At 40.2% G+C, this 17,086-nt stretch overlaps 1 protein-coding gene across 1 annotated transcript in view; it reads right to left on the bottom strand.

Annotated features, from left to right (window-relative positions):
- Nucleotides 1–17,086, bottom strand: part of LOC139409642 (myosin heavy chain, fast skeletal muscle-like) — a 39,825-nt gene that overhangs the window by 9,192 nt on the left and 13,547 nt on the right. Inside the window, exons 32-38 of the mRNA XM_071155062.1 lie at nt 16,091–16,399; nt 15,750–15,953; nt 13,697–13,822; nt 13,290–13,460; nt 12,904–13,008; nt 12,725–12,820; nt 12,445–12,576 (exon numbers count right to left, since the gene is read on the bottom strand). Coding sequence (XP_071011163.1) covers nt 12,445–12,576; nt 12,725–12,820; nt 12,904–13,008; nt 13,290–13,460; nt 13,697–13,822; nt 15,750–15,953; nt 16,091–16,399 — 1,143 coding nt within the window. The remainder of the gene's footprint in view (nt 1–12,444; nt 12,577–12,724; nt 12,821–12,903; nt 13,009–13,289; nt 13,461–13,696; nt 13,823–15,749; nt 15,954–16,090; nt 16,400–17,086) is intronic.

The following is a 17,086-nucleotide window of genomic DNA, read 5'->3' as shown; positions in this document are numbered from 1 at the left end:
AATGAGCCAAAATTCACCGAACTTATTGTGGGACGCTTGTGGAAGGCTACCCAAAACGTTTGACCCAAGTTAAACAATTTAAAGGCAATGCTACCAAATTCTAATTGAGTGTATGTAAACTTCTGACCCACTGGGAATGTGATGAATGAAATAAAAGCTGAAATAAATCATTCTCTCTACTATAATTCTGACATTTCACAGTCTTAAAATAAAGTGGTGATTCTAACTGACCTAATGTAACAGTATAGCTTCAGTCCCTCTCCTCGCCCCAACCTGGGCTCAAACCAGGAACCCTCTGCACACATCAACCATAGTCACTCACGAAGCATCGTTACCCATCGCTCCACAAAAGCCGCGGCCCTTGCAGAGCAAGGGGAACAACTACTAGGTCTCTGAGTGACGTCACCGACTGAAACACTATTAGCGCGCACCACCGCTAACTAGCTAGCCATTTCACATCGGCCACACTAAAACAATTTTACTAAGATCAAATGTCAGGAATTGTGAAAAACTGAGTTTAAATGTATTTGGCTAAGGTCTATGTAAACTTCCGACTTCAACTGTATACAGTGTGTAGGTATGTATGTATATTATCTTACTGCTCTATGGATGTAATTATTGTTTGGATAACTTTATTTACTGTTATGTATATATATTTTTTTTTACTCTTTATGCGATGCGCAATGCAGAGAACACCGGAATAAGAATTATTATTGAATTACCATAGTGAATTATTGTAATGTTTGTTTATGTGTCAATTCATCCCATAAGGGATGGGTTGCCAATTGGTGATTTGACACGAATTCATTCATTCATACCTGCGCTTCTAAAAGTTGATGTAACTATACTTTCCCGTGGATCTATTGTCTCACATTCCTACCGCCAAAAGGACCAACTGCACGGACAACCAGTAAAGTACATTAAAATATCATTTTATTCAACGTTCTGGCTTGTAGAGGTCAAGGTGTTAGGGATCATTGCTAGACAGCAATTTTCTAGTCTTGCCTCCCGGGTGGCGCAGTGGTTAAGGGCGCTGTACTGCAGCGCCAGCTGTGCCACCAGAGACTCTGGAGGTCCGTGAAGACCTCTCGTCCATATAACTCATTATGTGATATGTTAAGCCGAGGGTATTAATTTGTATAAATGTGTAGAATTATCTTTTCATTTTGAAATTATGGAACATTTTGTGTAGATCAATTACAAATATTACAACTACAACTATTTCAATCCCACTTTGTAAAGCAACAAAATGTGAAAAAAGTTAAAGGGGGTGTAGACTGTCTATAGGCCCTGTACCCAGAGAGGTGTCCCTCAGCTTTCCACACCACAGCCTAAATCAGCCTAATTCAAATGACAGCTTACTAAGTATAGTTTGAATTCTAATCATATCAAAACGTTATAGAGCGTTGTGTTCTTTACACCACCTTCACCTTTTATGCCTCTGTATTAATTATGGTCTTTAGGGTGAACAGTGACACTTAAACAGGCAACTTCACTGACTTGGTATTGCAAAGTAGACATGATGGCATGAAACAGATTGCACAATGTGGGTACCAAACACTTTTATTTGTTAACAGAATATTGAACACATGGTGTACAAAACAACAACTATTCTGTTTGGATTTTGAATTATGGCAGTGGTTAACATTAGTTATAATTTTTGTGGGGGATGAATAAACATGAATGTGTAGATCCTTCAATAGTATAACCAAGTTAGTGCTGTATCTGCTGACTATTAAGCTAAGCCCTGTGAATGAAAGGATGTGCATCCCACAATGCAAACATTCAGATAGATGAGAGGGTATGTCCTAAGTAGCATGAAGATATACATGATTTTCACTCATCTCCATGCATGAGGCCTCAACAAAAATGTGTAAATCGGGAACAGCTCAGGGATAACACAAAATCTGTTTCAAAGATCTGTACATTAATTTAACAATTATATTGATACCCCATCATGTATTACCATTTTATGATATGAAAAATACATATTCTCTATGTAATAACTCACAAAGTCACCAAGGGAATGTTCAACCTTTTTGAATCAATGCTCAGAATTCAACCATGAAAATCACATTTTATTAAACAAGGTGTAGGATTATTTCCTGAGTAATTCTTTCATTTATATGGCAGTTATACACATTGCTGAAATATGGTAAATCTGTGTTACAGGAAATAACTGCGTGTTATCTATTTCTTTGCCTGGTAACTAATGATCCGTTTTCCTATTGGCCAATGCTTTAATTGTGTGGGGTTAAGCTTTATTGATACAGGAAGTGACAGACAGTTCTAGTGTGGTGGCTGATGGTGTTCAATGTGGTTTGACCATGAAAGCTACTAAATAATTATCCGTTTCCATGCAGTCTTTGTTCCTACAGAAATTCATCCTTCCACCTGCACTCGGATCCTCAACTTACAATGGGAAAGTGTTGATCTGGGTGTGTTTATTATTTTCCCTGTAAGAGGAGAGAGGAGAGAGAAAATGTTATCAGGGTTGGGGACAATTCAATTTAAATTCCAGTCAATTCAGAAAGTAAACCATATTCCAATTCCAAATGTTTCTCATTGAAAAGCATAGAAGATAATTGGAATTTCAGTGTACTTCCTGAATTGATTGGAATGAAATGGAATTGACCCCAACCTTGAGTGTAACACTCAGCTTGCAACACAAATCCCCTAACTCTTGGTAGAATATATTGGATCTTTTAGGGCCAGCATTTAAATGGCTCTGTGGTGTTTAACTATAATTTCACTTTTCACTGCTGTGTATTGCAAATTGTATATACAGTGCCTTTGGAAAGTATTCAGACCCCTTGACTTTGTTCACATTTTGTTACGTTACAGCCTTATTCTAAAATGGATTAAATAAAAACAACTCCTCAGCAATCTACACACAATACCCCATAATGACAAAGTGAAAACAGGTTTTTCGAAATTCTGCAAATGTATATACACTGCTCAAAAAAATAAAGGGAACACTAAAATAGCACTTCCTAGATCTGAATGAATGAAATATTCTTATTAAATACTTTTTTCTTTACATAGTTGAATGTGCTGATAACAAAATCACACAAAAATTATCAATGGAAATCAAATGTATCAACCCATGGAGGTCTGGATTTGGATTTTGGATTTGGACGTCGGGCCCTCATACCACCCTCATGGAGTCTGTTTCTGACCGTTTGAGCAGACACATGCACATTTGTGGCCTGCTGGAGGTAATTTTGCAGGGCTCTGGCAGTGCTCCTCCTGCTCCTCCTTGCACAAAGGCGGAGGTAGCGGTCCTGCTGCTGGATTGTTGCCCTCCTACGGCCTCCTCCACGTCTCCTGATGTACTGGCCTGTCTCCTGGTAGCGCCTCCATGCTCTGGACACTACGCTGACAGACACAGCAAACCTTCTTGCCACAGCTCGCATTGATGTGCCATCCTGGATGAGCTGCACTACCTGAGCCACTTGTGTGGGTTGTAGACTCCGTCTCATGCTAACACTAGAGTGAAAGCACCGCCAGCATTCAAAAGTGGCCAAAACATCAGCCACGAAGCATAGGAACTGAGAAGTGGTCTGTGGTCACCACCTGCAGAACCACTCCTTTATTGGGGGTGTCTTGCTAATTGCCTATAATTTCCACCTGTTGACTATTCCATTTGCACAACAGCATGTGAAATGTATTGTCAATCAGTGTTGCTTCCTAAGTGGACAGTTTGATTTCACAGAAGTGTGATTGACTTGGAGTTACATTGTGTTGTTTAAGTGTTCCCTTTATTTTTTGAGCAGTGTATATAGAGAGAGAGGGTGAGATATAGAGAGGGTGAGATATATAGAGAGAGAGGGTGAGACATAGAGATAAAGAGGGTGAGATATATAGAGAGAGGGTGAGATATATATATATATATATATATATATGAGAGAGAGGGAGAGAAATAAATAAATAAATAGAGAGATAGGGTGAGATATAGAGAGAGAGAAAGAGAGAGAGAGGGTGAGATATATAGAGAGAGGGTGAGATATATACAGTGCCTTGCGAAAGTATTCGGCCCCCTTGAACTTTGCGACCTTTTGCCACATTTCAGGCTTCAAACATAAAGATATAAAACTGTATTTTTTTGTGAAGAATCAACAACAAGTGGGACACAATCATGAAGTGGAACGACATTTATTGGATATTTCAAACCTTTTTAACAAATCAAAAACTGAAAAATTGGGCGTGCAAAATTATTCAGCCCCTTTACTTTCAGTGCAGCAAACTCTCTCCAGAAGTTCAGTGAGGATCTCTGAATGATCCATTGTTGACCTAAATGACTAATGATGATAAATACAATCCACCTGTGTGTAATCAAGTCTCCGTATAAATGCACCTGCACTGTGATAGTCTCAGAGGTCCGTTAAAAGCGCAGAGAGCATCATGAAGAACAAGGAACACACCAGGCAGGTCCAAGATACTGTTGTGAAGAAGTTTAAAGCCGGATTTGGATACAAAAAGATTTCCCAAGCTTTAAACATCCCAAGGAGCACTGTGCAAGCGATAATATTGAAATGGAAGGAGTATCAGACCACTGCAAATTTACCAAGACCTGGCAGTCCCTCTAAACTTTCAGCTCATACAAGGAGAAGACTGATCAGAGATGCAGCCAAGAGGCCCATGATCACTCTGGATGAACTGCAGAGATCTACAGCTGAGGTGGGAGACTCTGTCCATAGGACAACAATCAGTTGTATATTGCACAAATCTGGCCTTTATGGAAGAGTGGCAAGAAGAAAGCCATTTCTTAAAGATATCCATAAAAAGTGTTGTTTAAAGTTTGCCACAAGCCACCTGGGAGACACACCAAACATGTAGAAGAAGGTGCTCTGGTCAGATGAAACCAAAATTGAACTTTTTGGCGACAATGCAAAACGTTATGTTTGGCGTAAAAGCAACACAGCTGAACACACCATCCCCACTGTCAAACATGGTGGTGGCAGCATCATGGTTTGGGCCTGCTTTTCTTCAGCAGGGACAGGGAAGATGGTTAAAATTGATGGGAAGATGGATGGAGCCAAATACAGGACCATTCTGCAAGAAAACCTGATGGAGTCTGCAAAAGACCTGAGACTGGGACGGAGATTTGTCTTCCAACAAGACAATGATCCAAAACATAAAGCAAAATTTACAATGGAATGGTTCAAAAATTAACATATCCAGGTGTTAGAATGGCCAAGTCAAAGTCCAGACCTTAATCCAATCGAGAATCTGTGGAAAGAACTGAAAACTGCTGTTCACAAATGCTCTCCATCCAACCTCACTGAGCTCGAGCTGTTTTGCAAGGAGGAATGGGAAAAAATGTCAGTCTCTCGATGTGCAAAACTGATAGAGACATACCCCAAGCGACTTACAGCTGTAATCGCAGCAAAAGGTGGCGCTACAAAGTATTAACTTAAGGGGGCTGAATAATTTTGCACGCCCAATTTGTCAGTTTTTGATTTGTTAAAAAAGTTTTAAATATCCAATAAATGTCGTTCCACTTCATGATTGTGTCCCACTTGTTGTTAATTCTTCACAAAAAAATACAGTTTTATATCTTTATGTTTGAAGCCTGAAATGTGGCAAAAGGTCGCAAAGTTCAAGGGGGCCGAATACTTTCGCAAGGCACTGTATATAAAACAAGTATTCAGACACTTTGCTATGAGACTCGAAATTGAGCTCCGGTGCATCCTGTTTCCATTGATCATCTTTGAGATGTTTCTACAACTTTATCGGAGTCCACCAGTAACATGATTTGGCACACACCTTTCTATATAAGGTCCTACAGTTGACAGAGCAAAAACCAAGCCATGAGGTCAAATGAATTTTCTGTAGAGTTTTGAGACAGGATTGTGTCGAGGCACAGATCTGGGAAAGGGTACCGAAACATTTCTGCGGCATTGAAGGTCCCCAAGAACACAGTGGCCTCCATGATTTTTAAATGAAAGAAGGTTGGAACCACCAAGACTCTTCCTAGAGATGGCCACACAGCCAAACTGAGAAATTGGGGGAAAGGGGTCTTGGTCAGGGAGGTGACCTAGAACCTGAAGGGAACTCTGACAGAGCTCTAGAGTTCCTCTGTGGAGACGGGAGAACATTCCAGAAGAACAACCATCTCTGCAACACTCAACTAATCAGGCCTTTATGGAAGAGTGGCCAGATGGAAGCCACTCCTCAGTGAAAGGCACATGACAGCCTGCTTGTAGTTTGCCAAAATGCACCTAAAGACTCTCAGACCATGAGAAACAAGATTCTCTGGTCTGATGAAACCAAGATTTAATTATTTAGACTGAATGCCAAGTGTCACGTCTGGAGGAAACCTGGCACCATCCCTACGGTGTAGCATGGTGCTGGCAGCATCATGCTGTGTGGATGTTTTTCAGTGGCTGGGACTGGGAGACTAGTCAGGATCGAGGGAAAGATGAACGGAGCGAAGTACAGAGAGATCCTTGATGAAAACCTGCTCAGGACCTCAGACTGGGGCGACGCTTCACCTTCCAACAGGACAACGACCCTAAGCTCACAGCCAAGACAACGCAGGAGTGACTTCGGGGCAAGTCTCTTAATGTCCTTGATCTCTGGAGAGACCTGAAAATAGCTGTGCATTAACGCTCCCCACCAAACCTGATAGAGCTTGAGAGGATCTGCAGAGAAGAATGGGATAAACTCCCCAAATACAGCTGTGCCAATCTTGTAGCGTCATACCTAAGAAGACTCGAGACTATAATCACTGCCAAAGGTGCTTCAACAAAGTACTTAGTAAAGGGTCTGAATACTTATATAAATGTAATATTTCAGTTTTTTTATTTTTAATAAATTAGCACAAAAAAAGAGCTTTGTCATTACAGGGTATTATGAGAAATTGTTTTTGAATAGATTTTAGAATAAGGCTGTAACCTAACAAAATGTGGAAAAAGTCAAGAGGTCTGAATACTTTCAGAAGGCACTGTTTCCAACTTGAGTGACACCACTTAAAGTAAACAGCACTTAAAGTAACTGTCCAGTGAAAATATCACTTTTAAAAGTTCATATTCTGTTAACTCATAGCCAAATAATGTTGTTCCAAGGATAATTTAGCTATTGGATTTTGAATTTTAAGACCCCTTAAGATATACAAAAAATAAAATGTATTGGATGAAACATACCACAATGAATAACATATTCACTAAATATAACAACAGATAGACCCCCCCCACAAATCTAAAGGAAGTTTGTTCTTAAGTGTCTCTTCTATGTGAGATATATAAGAAAGATCAGGAAACTATTTTTATTTACATTTACATTAATTTATCCCTTATTTTAGTTTTAAATACAGTGGCTTCAGAACGTATTCATTCATGCCCCTTGACTTATTCCACATTTTGTTACGTTACAGCCTGAATAAAATAAAATAAATCACCCATCTACACACAATACCCAATAATGATAAAGTGAAAACATGTTTTTAGAAATGTTTTCAAATGTATTTAAAATGAAATACAGAAATATCTCATTTACATAAGTATTCACACCCCTGAGTCAATACATGTTAGAATCGCCTTGGCAGCGATTACAGCTGTGAGTCTTTCTGGCTAAGTCTCTAAGAGCTTTGCACTTCTGGATTGTACAATATCTGCACATTATTCTTTTTCTATTCTTCAAGATCTGTAAAGTTGGTTGTTGATCATTGCTGGACAGCCATTTTCAAGACTTGCCATAGATTTTCAAGCTGATTTAAGTCAAAACTGTAACTAGGCAACATTTAATGACGTCTTGGTAAGCAACTCCAGTGTATATTTGGCCTTGTGTTTTAGGTTATTGTCCTAATGAAAGGTGAATTTGTCTCCCAGTGTCTGTTGGAAAGCAGACTGAACCAGGTTTTCCTCTAGGATTTTGCCTGTTGTAAGGACCGACGCTGGAGATGAGAAGCAGGCACGGGAGTTGAACATTTAATGAGGAACAGACAAGTAACAGGAACAGCGTCTGCACATGGGCAAACAAGGACACATGACAATCAATGCAGAAGCAGGGAACATAGCGGTGAACCAGACAAATATGGGGAACGTAATGACAGAGGTGATTGAGTCCAGGTGAGTCCAATAATCGCTGATGCGCATGACGGGGGGAGGCAGGTGTGCGTAATGATGATGGCAGGAGTGTGGAATGCTGGGGAAGAGCGGGAGCTGGTTTGACACCTGTGCTTAGCTCTATTCCATTTATTTAAACAATAAAATCCCTTATCCTTGCCGATGAAAGCATACCCATAGCATGATGCCGCCACCATCATACTTGAAAATATGTAGAGTGGCACTCAGTGATGTGTTGTGTTGGATTTGCCCCAAACATAAAGCTTTGTATTCAGGATATAAAAGTTAATTTCTTTGCCAAATTTGTGTTATTTTAGCGCCTTGTTGCAAATAGGATGCAAGGTTTGGAATATATTTTGTTGTGTACAGTGTTGTACATCCTCAGTTTTCTCCTGTCACAGCCATTAAACTCTAACTGTTTTAAAGTCACCATTGACCTCGTAGTGAAATCCCTGAGCAGTTTCCTTCCACTCCGGCAAACGAGTTAGGAAGGACGGCTGCATCTTTGTAGTGACTGGGTGTATTGATACACCATCCAATTTGTAATGAATAACTTCACAATGCTCAAAGGGATATGCAACGTCTGTTTTTTAATTATTTTTTATCTACAAACAGGGACCCTTCTTTGCAAGGCATTGAAAAACCTCCCTGGTCTTCTTTGTGGTTGAGGGACCTTACAGATAATTGTATGTGCGGGGTACAGAGATGAGGTAGTCATTTAAAAATCATGTTAAACACTATAATGGCACACAGAGTGAGTCCTTACAACTTATTATGTGACTTAAGCACATTTTTACTACTGAACTTATTTAGGCTAGCCATAACAAAGGGGTTGAATCATCTTTTACTAAAAACACTTCAGCTTTTAATTGTTTTAATTAATTTGTAAACATTTAGGCCAGTAACACACAATCTCAATTTAATACATTTTAAATTCATGGTTTGACACAACAACATTTGAAAAAAGTCAAGGGGTGTGAATACTTTCAAAATGTACTGTATATCTTTACAGCTTCAATGTAATCTAAACATAACTCACAGGGAATAGTTATCATAAATGAACACCTTCCTTCATGTCACCAGCGTTTATGATGCGATGACGTCCTACTTCATGCTGAAATTCCAACGGGTACCCACTTAGTGTTTATGGGTAGAGTGTGTGCTCACCACACAGGCAATGGAATAAGGATTATGGCATTGGATCACTGAAGTTACAGTATTTTAATGGTAAATTATTTATCTTACACTTCACACAACCTGTCATCCACTCTTTAAATGTTTCACTAAGCTCTCCTTGAGTACACATAATGTGACGGTTGAACTCTAGCCATAGTGTTAAATGCTTTCTGTCATTGAGTAGCTAAATCATCATGAACTGTCATCGAGTATATGATTGTACGCAGAATTTTGGCAGTGGCATTTTGGCAGGGAGGGACTCCATCCAGTAAGAATGATGGATGTTGCAAAGTAGTTCTACCACAACTGTCATCATGAGTGTGCTCTATGGACCTCATGTAATGGCTTTTATTTGCATTTGGTGGTGGCATGATTCAAACCATTAACATGAAAATTTGATTTGGAATGTGAGATGTCATAGAGTAGTCATAGAGTAGTATGAATGTTAACTAAATACATTAATAGGCTATATTTGATTTACAAGTAAAACACATTACTTTAAATCAAAGTACAGTGGATTTTTTAAATATATATTTTTTCAATTAACTAGGCAGGTCAGTTAAGAACAATTCTTATTTACAATGACGGCCTAGGAACAGTGGGTTAACTGCCTTGTTCAGGGGCAGAACATAATTTTACCTTGTCAGCTTGGGGATTTTATCTATCAACCTTTAGTTTACTGGCCCAACACTAACCACTAGGCTACCTGCCGCCCCAATGTTACATGGATAACGTGTAACATTGCCTGAATAATGTAAAGTGCTCCTGTACGACCATGAAGTAGCCTAGGTGTTAAGCAGCAGGGTTGGGCACTTAGTTTGGAAGCTGCTGTATTGACTTGATCACTGGGGAGCCGCTGGTGCCTGTGAGGCTTTCACTAAAGGAGTAAAGGCAACAGCCAACAACAGACCCATAGAACTATACCCTGAGGGGCTTTAACATCTGTGTCACGTTTCTTCAAAATCGAACCCAGAAGCAGACCAGGACAAGGAGAGTAGGAAGAAGGTGAGTATTTATTTACAAGTGAAAGTGAATGGTTAGATATATCCAGGTGGCGTAGCGGGCAGCGGTGGTGAGTTGATGGGAGTAAATAGGTGGATCCAATGGGAAAGCGGAATCCTCCGACGACCAGGCGGGAATGGGGTAAATGATCCGGGTGAGTAACTGAAGACAAAACAAACGGAGGTAAGTTTAAGGCAAGCAATACGTAACAAACAACAAAACAAATTCTATCCAACTTGAGGCTGATACTCTGGCACAACATACTGTTCATGGCTAACGATCCGGCAGGGAATGGATGTCAGGTCCGGGCTTATGAAGAGGAGAGATGATGATCAGGACCAGGTGTGCAGATAGCTGATGGGATACAGGTGCGGGTAATCAGAAACCCCAACTGGCTACATTGCCCGGCAACCAGACAGGGTGCGTTCCAGGACGCCGGAAAAAACACTCCAGGACAGAACATAGGCAAAAAACAGACTCAGGAAACGGGATTCGTGACAATCTGTCATAATAACACTTTGAACAACAGTGTCCTGTCGAGTCAGCAAATGTTCTATGCCAGGCGAAATCACACCTCATTAGCTCATTGTTACGGATTTATCCAAATAAATGTCACTAGAAAACAGCTTAAACAAATGCAAATGTGGCTACTTTGCTGTTATTCTGGCTGTATGTTTTGACAGGACTGTAAATTAGCAGTAGTTGGATAGCTATCAAGCAAGGGATAATGACGTTACCAGCCAGTATGGAACATTTAGAACGAACGACTGGGTCGCGTCTATAGATACAGAACAAAAAGACTGAACGACTGGGTCGCGTCTGTAGATACAGAACAAAAAGACTGAACGACTGGATCGCGTCTATAGATACAGAACAAAAAGACTGAACGACTGGGTCGCGTCTGTAGCAACTGAACCCATAGAACGAACGACCAGCCGGCTTGGGTAGCAACCCTAGATTTGTACCGGGACTTTATCTTGTGGAAGGATTAAATAGTATGAATAAATTAATCAAAATAACTTTGTCTGGGGCCCATGCCAATATATCCTCCAAACTCCGGCTTCTCTGGCATTATCACTTAAATATTATACTTATGTGCCTTCAGAACAGTGTGGTGTCAGTGGTTGAATCTAATTTAATTGTTACATCACAGCTTTCGGATAATATTGAATTTCTTTATAGGCCTATAAATGTAAAATGTTAATTTAACAGTTTTTTTATAATGTAAAGTGAATTCACGAAGTCACCAAAGGTACTGTACATATGTTTTTACATTTCAAATATGTTTTATTAAGGAGCATACAACAGTGTAAACAAGTTCCCAAAACAATTTGTGGGCTACCCCTTTTACACACAAGACAACCACAACAACATGCATCAAAACAAAATGTACAACAAAACACAAAAACCAAATGACAAGGAGAAAAAATAACAAAAAACCAGTACCCACACTGACCACCCAGCCCCTGGCCTGGTTTCTCTGCCTTGTAGTAGATAGAATAATGTAAGGCTGTCTTAAGAATTGTTCAGTCCAAGTTCTCTATTTAAAATAAAATAGGTTTACTCTTCTTTGGCCTGTAAGAGAAAGTAATAGATATTAATGAGTATATCCAGTTCTGGGCTCAAGATCAACAATAACTAAAATTGTGGTTACATGAAAATGTACTTGGAATGAAATGCCTCTGATCTTTTAAAATTAAGATTAAAGGAACATTAACCTTAAAAAAACATGAAGAAATTGAATTTAAGAACATTGCTTAGAAACACCTAGAACGGCTTAGTACTTCTTCTCCATGGTCATAATCCTAAAAACGTCAGTTGCAGAGCCGTTAGGAAGTTTGTACTGCTAATGTTTTTGCTGTTGTGAACGTCTCAAACGATAACCAATCATAATTCGGGAAGTTGTACACAACAAAAGCCAGACCAGCTAGTCACAGTAAAAAATGCTAATTAGCTGTAAAAGTGATATGCGGCCTTCTAAAAGGTATGTTTTGTGGATTTATATTGTAATTGACAGGTGGAATTGTTGCATATAGCTCCTTTAATTGTGTCCAATAATAATTTTGGCCATGTTAATGCAGCCAAACTATTATTTGTTTTGAATTAGGTTTAATCTGAGTCTGTGACAGCCTTTATTGATGATGATGAAGTCTTACTTGAACATTATTCAGGTTTAGGTTTAAAAGCAGATCTTTACCTTTCCAGAGTCACGGCTCTTGACTCTGAGCTTGTTGACCTGGGACTCTGCAATGTCAGCGCGTTCCTCAGCCTCCTCCAGCTCATGCTGAACCTTACGGAACTTAGACATGTGCTGGTTGGCTTGTTCCTCCTGGGAGGAGGGACAAAGACCAACATCAGTGGTTTATTCAGGATGGCATATTTGTTTTTCATGCTTTGCTTACTATGGCCAAGTTCACTACACAACTTAATACAGGCTAAAACCATTATACTTGCTATACATTTTTGGCCTAACTCACCGCTTCCTCAGCCTGCCTCTTGTAGGCCTTCACTTTAAGCTGCAGCTTTTCTACTAGATCCTGAAGTCTGATAATATTCTTATTGTCCTCCTCAGTCTGTGGGCGGAAGTAGATGTATCAGTGTCCATCCTTTCATACACATCTGTCTGTATTACTGTGTGTTAAGGTGCTTTTCTTACTTGGTATGTGAGCTCCTTGACTCTGCGCTCGTACTTCCGGACTCCCTTAACTGCGTCTACACCTCTTCTCTGCTCGGACTCCACCTCAGCCTCCAGCTCACGTACCTTCACAGATGAAATGGTCATGTTATTTTACGAGGAGGAATTAGTTTCAAATCACTGCAAATAAATAGAGGTAGTTCCTCCAGGCTAACGTCAAGAAATGGTGTTGACGAAATTTACAGACTTTGTTCAGATACTCAACTATCACATAGTCTTTGTCTCTTCCTATGTCCTTTTTGTAAATTTAATGGGAGAGTTTCTAATGATAATGACAGTATCATTATCCACATGGGTTATTGAAAGCAAATTGTTTACCCCATCTTCTAAATGCCTGAATAACTCACCCTGGACTCCAGTTTCTGGAGCTGCTTCTTGCCTCCCTTCATGGCCAGATTCTCAGCCTCATCCAGACGGTGCTGCAGGTCCTTGACTGTGACCTCCAGGTTCTTCTTCATCCTCTCCAGGTGAGAACTGGTGTCCTGCTCCTTCTTCAGCTCCTCAGCCATCATGGCCGCCTGAAATATAATTAAATAGGTTTAATGAAGGTGAGACCTTATGGCAACACAGACAGGTTTTCCTGTAATAATCTGATAACCGCATGCCTTGACTTAGTTATTCTGCTGTTATTAACTGTTGCACTCATAAAATCTTATAAAAAAAACTGATAGTTAGAATTTGGTACAGATCAAACACTTTCATGTGGTTAGCCTGGAGACCTTGTACTGTGTTTTGGCCAAACATATGGACTCACATCAGTGATGGCCTTCTTGGCCTTCTCTTCTGCGTTTCTGGCCTCGTGGATGATGTCGTCCACCTCACCTTGCACCTGCACCAGGTCAGCCTCCAGCTTCTTCTTAGTGTTCAGAAGGTTGGTGTTCTGGAGGAGGAAATATAGATCAATCAAAGACTGGCTGAAACGCCTTATCTCAAGACAATATATCCATCACACCATGGAAACTATGGAAATCAATCTCCATAAATCAATCTCTTCAATGCTAAGATTTTAAATATTTTTTATTTTAACAAAGGGGCTTTTAATCAAGTATTTAGGTAATTCATTTCCTTTAATGTACTTTATAAAGTATGCTATAGTATCTGAAATGGCATGGCTGTACGGCGCATACGGAAAGTATTCAGACCCCTTGATGTTTTCCACATTTTGTTACAATTACAACTATGTTCTAAAATCCCCCCCCCCCCCCTCAAACTACACACAATTCTCCATAATGACAAAGTAAAAACTGTTAAGAATTTTTTGCTAATTTATTTTTTAAATGAACTGAAATATCACATTTACATAAGTATTCTGACCCTTTACTAAGTCCTTTGTTGAAGCACCTTTGGCAGCGATTACAGTCTCGAGTCTTCTTGGATATAACGCTACAAGCTTGGCACACCTCTATCTGGGGAGTTTCTCTACTCAAGTACATTCAAGGACTTGTCCTGAAGCCACTCCTGCAATGTCTTGGCTGTGTGCTCAGGGTTGTTGTCCTGTTAGAATGTGAACCTTTGACCCGGTCCTGAGTGCTCTGGAGCATATTTTTATCAAGGATCTCTCCTTGATTATGACTAGTCTCCCAGTCCCTGCAGCCACCACCATTGACCGTAGGGAGGGAGCCAGGTTTCCTCCAGACGTGATGCTTGGCATTCAGGCCAAAGAGTTCAATCTTGGTTTCATCAGACCAGATAGACCATGAGAAACAAGACTGAGTCTTTAGGTGCCTTTTGGCAAACTCCAAGTGGGCTGTCATGTGCCTTTCACTGAGGAGAGGCTTCCGTCTGCAGCACTCCACCAATCAGTCCTTCATGGTGGAGTGCTGCAGAGATGGTTGTCTTTCTGGAATGTTCTCCCATCTCCACAGAGGAACTCTTGAGTTCTGTCAGAGTGACCATCAGGTTCTTGGTCACTCACTGACCTAGGCCCTTCTCCCCCGATTGCTCAGTTAGGCTGGGTGGCCAGCTCTAGGAAGAGTCTTGGTGGTTTCAAACTTCTTCCATTTAAGAATGATGAAGGCCACTGTGTTCTTGGGGGTCTTCAATGCTGCAAAAACGTTTTGGTACCCTTCCCTAGATCTGTGCCTCGACACAATCCTGTTTCGGAGCTCTACAGACAATTCCTTTGACCTCATGGCTTGGTTTTTTCTCTGACATGCACTGTCAACTGTGGGACCTTATATAGACAGGTGTGTGCCTTTTCAAATGATGTCCAATCAATTGAATTTACCACAGGTGGACTCCAATCAAGCCGTAAAAACATCAAGGATGATCAATGGAAACAGGATGTACCTGAGCTCAATTTCAAGTCTCATAGCAAAGGGTCTGAATACTTATGTACATAAGGTATTTCTGTTTTTCTATTATTTATACATTTCTAAAAACCTGTTTTCGCTTTGTCATTATGGGGTATTGTTAATTATTCTCAAATCCATTTGAGAATAATGTAACAAAATGTGGAAAAGGTCAAGGGGTCTGAATACTTTCCGAATGCACTGTGTGTCTAGAATGAGCTAAAATAGGACATGACAAAGATTGTCATGAAAGGCACGTTGGAGACAACTGTTTAATTTAGTTCCATTAAGTGGAAGTTCCATTTGTCTCCCCATGTGCAGATATACTCCTTGAAAAATCTATAGATTTATGAAATCACTGTCTAGTCCCTTTTTACCTTATCCCCAAATAATGTTGTCACATACACTGGATAGGTGCTGTGAAATGTATTGTTTTACAGGGTCAGCCATAGTAGTACGGCTTTCTAGGCATATTCCTCATATCATCACACTGCCAATGAGTGACCAGACCCGTACCTGAGAGTGGAGCAGTCCCACACGCTCACTGGCGTCCACCAGCTCTTGCTCAGCCACTTTGCGGCCTCTCTCAGTCTGCTCCAGAGCAGCCCTCAGCTCCTCAATCTCTGTCATCATCAGACCGTTCCTGCGTTCCACCATGGCGGCCTGCTCCTTCATGTCTTCTGACTCACGGACAGCGTCATCAAGGAGAATTTGGGCATCCTGGAATTCAAAACGACAGAGTATTAGGACACGTGAATGTTGTCTTTAATGAAAATGTGACTGATTTTCTACTTTATTACATTGCTGGATTAATCTGAGACCAAAACAAATCAGTCACAAGTTTTGACATTCCTTACCTTAAGTTGTCCCTGGACATTTCTCAGCTGTTTCGTGGCCTCAGTGGCCTGTCTATTGGCGTGGCTCAGCTGCATCTCCATCTCATTCAGGTCTCCATCCATCTTCTTCTTCACCCTCAGGGCGTCGCTCCTGCTGCGGACCTCAGAGTCCAGTGTGTTCTGCATGGATTCTATAATCCGCTGGCTGTTCCTCTTGATCTGCTCCATCTCCTCATCCTTCTCTGCCAGCTTCCTGTCCACCTCACCCTTGATCTGGTTCAGCTCCAGCTGCACACGCAGAATCTTGGATTCCTCGTGCTCCAGTGTTCCCTGGACAAATAAAAGTGATTTGTCACAGAATTCTTGACATCAGAGGTTATCCCAGCAATTAAAATATTATAAGACATGGAGACAGCTAAAAGTAACAATTGTCTCTCACTTGTGTGTTTATAAGACCTAAAGCAGTTGCATAAATCAAAAAGTGCCCACTCTTCACAATGTGCATAAAGATGGCAGAACACAGATATGACGTCATTGTTCTAACACCACAATCCTAGTTTTTAAAACTATGGCGCACAACATGGTTCAATGTGCCAATAAATCAACACAATCTACTATTTTTTAATATATACATATATATGCCGATGTCTGGGAGCTATAATCAGGATCATGTATAATGTGCTAATGTTTCAAGTTTTAAAGTCACATGCACAAGTACAGTGAAATGCCTTTCTTGCAAACTCAAAACCCAACAATGCAATAATCAGTAGCTATGTATTACTAGAAAAAAAAGAATAGGAAATATGAATACACAATAAATTAAGTAAACATACTATATACAGGAAATATAAATTCAATACCATATTTTCATGTGCAGGGATTCTGTGGTGATGGAGGTAGATATGTATAGGGTTTTTTTTTTTATTTTTTTATTTTACCTTTATTTAACCAGGCAAGTCAGTTAAGAACAAATTCTTATTTTCAATGACGGCCTGGGAACAGTGGGTTAACTGCCTG

Source organism: Oncorhynchus clarkii, chromosome 5 (genome assembly GCF_045791955.1).
Source record: "Oncorhynchus clarkii lewisi isolate Uvic-CL-2024 chromosome 5, UVic_Ocla_1.0, whole genome shotgun sequence".
NCBI lineage: Eukaryota > Metazoa > Chordata > Actinopteri > Salmoniformes > Salmonidae > Oncorhynchus > Oncorhynchus clarkii.
This window is presented reverse-complemented; position numbering and strand designations above follow the sequence as displayed.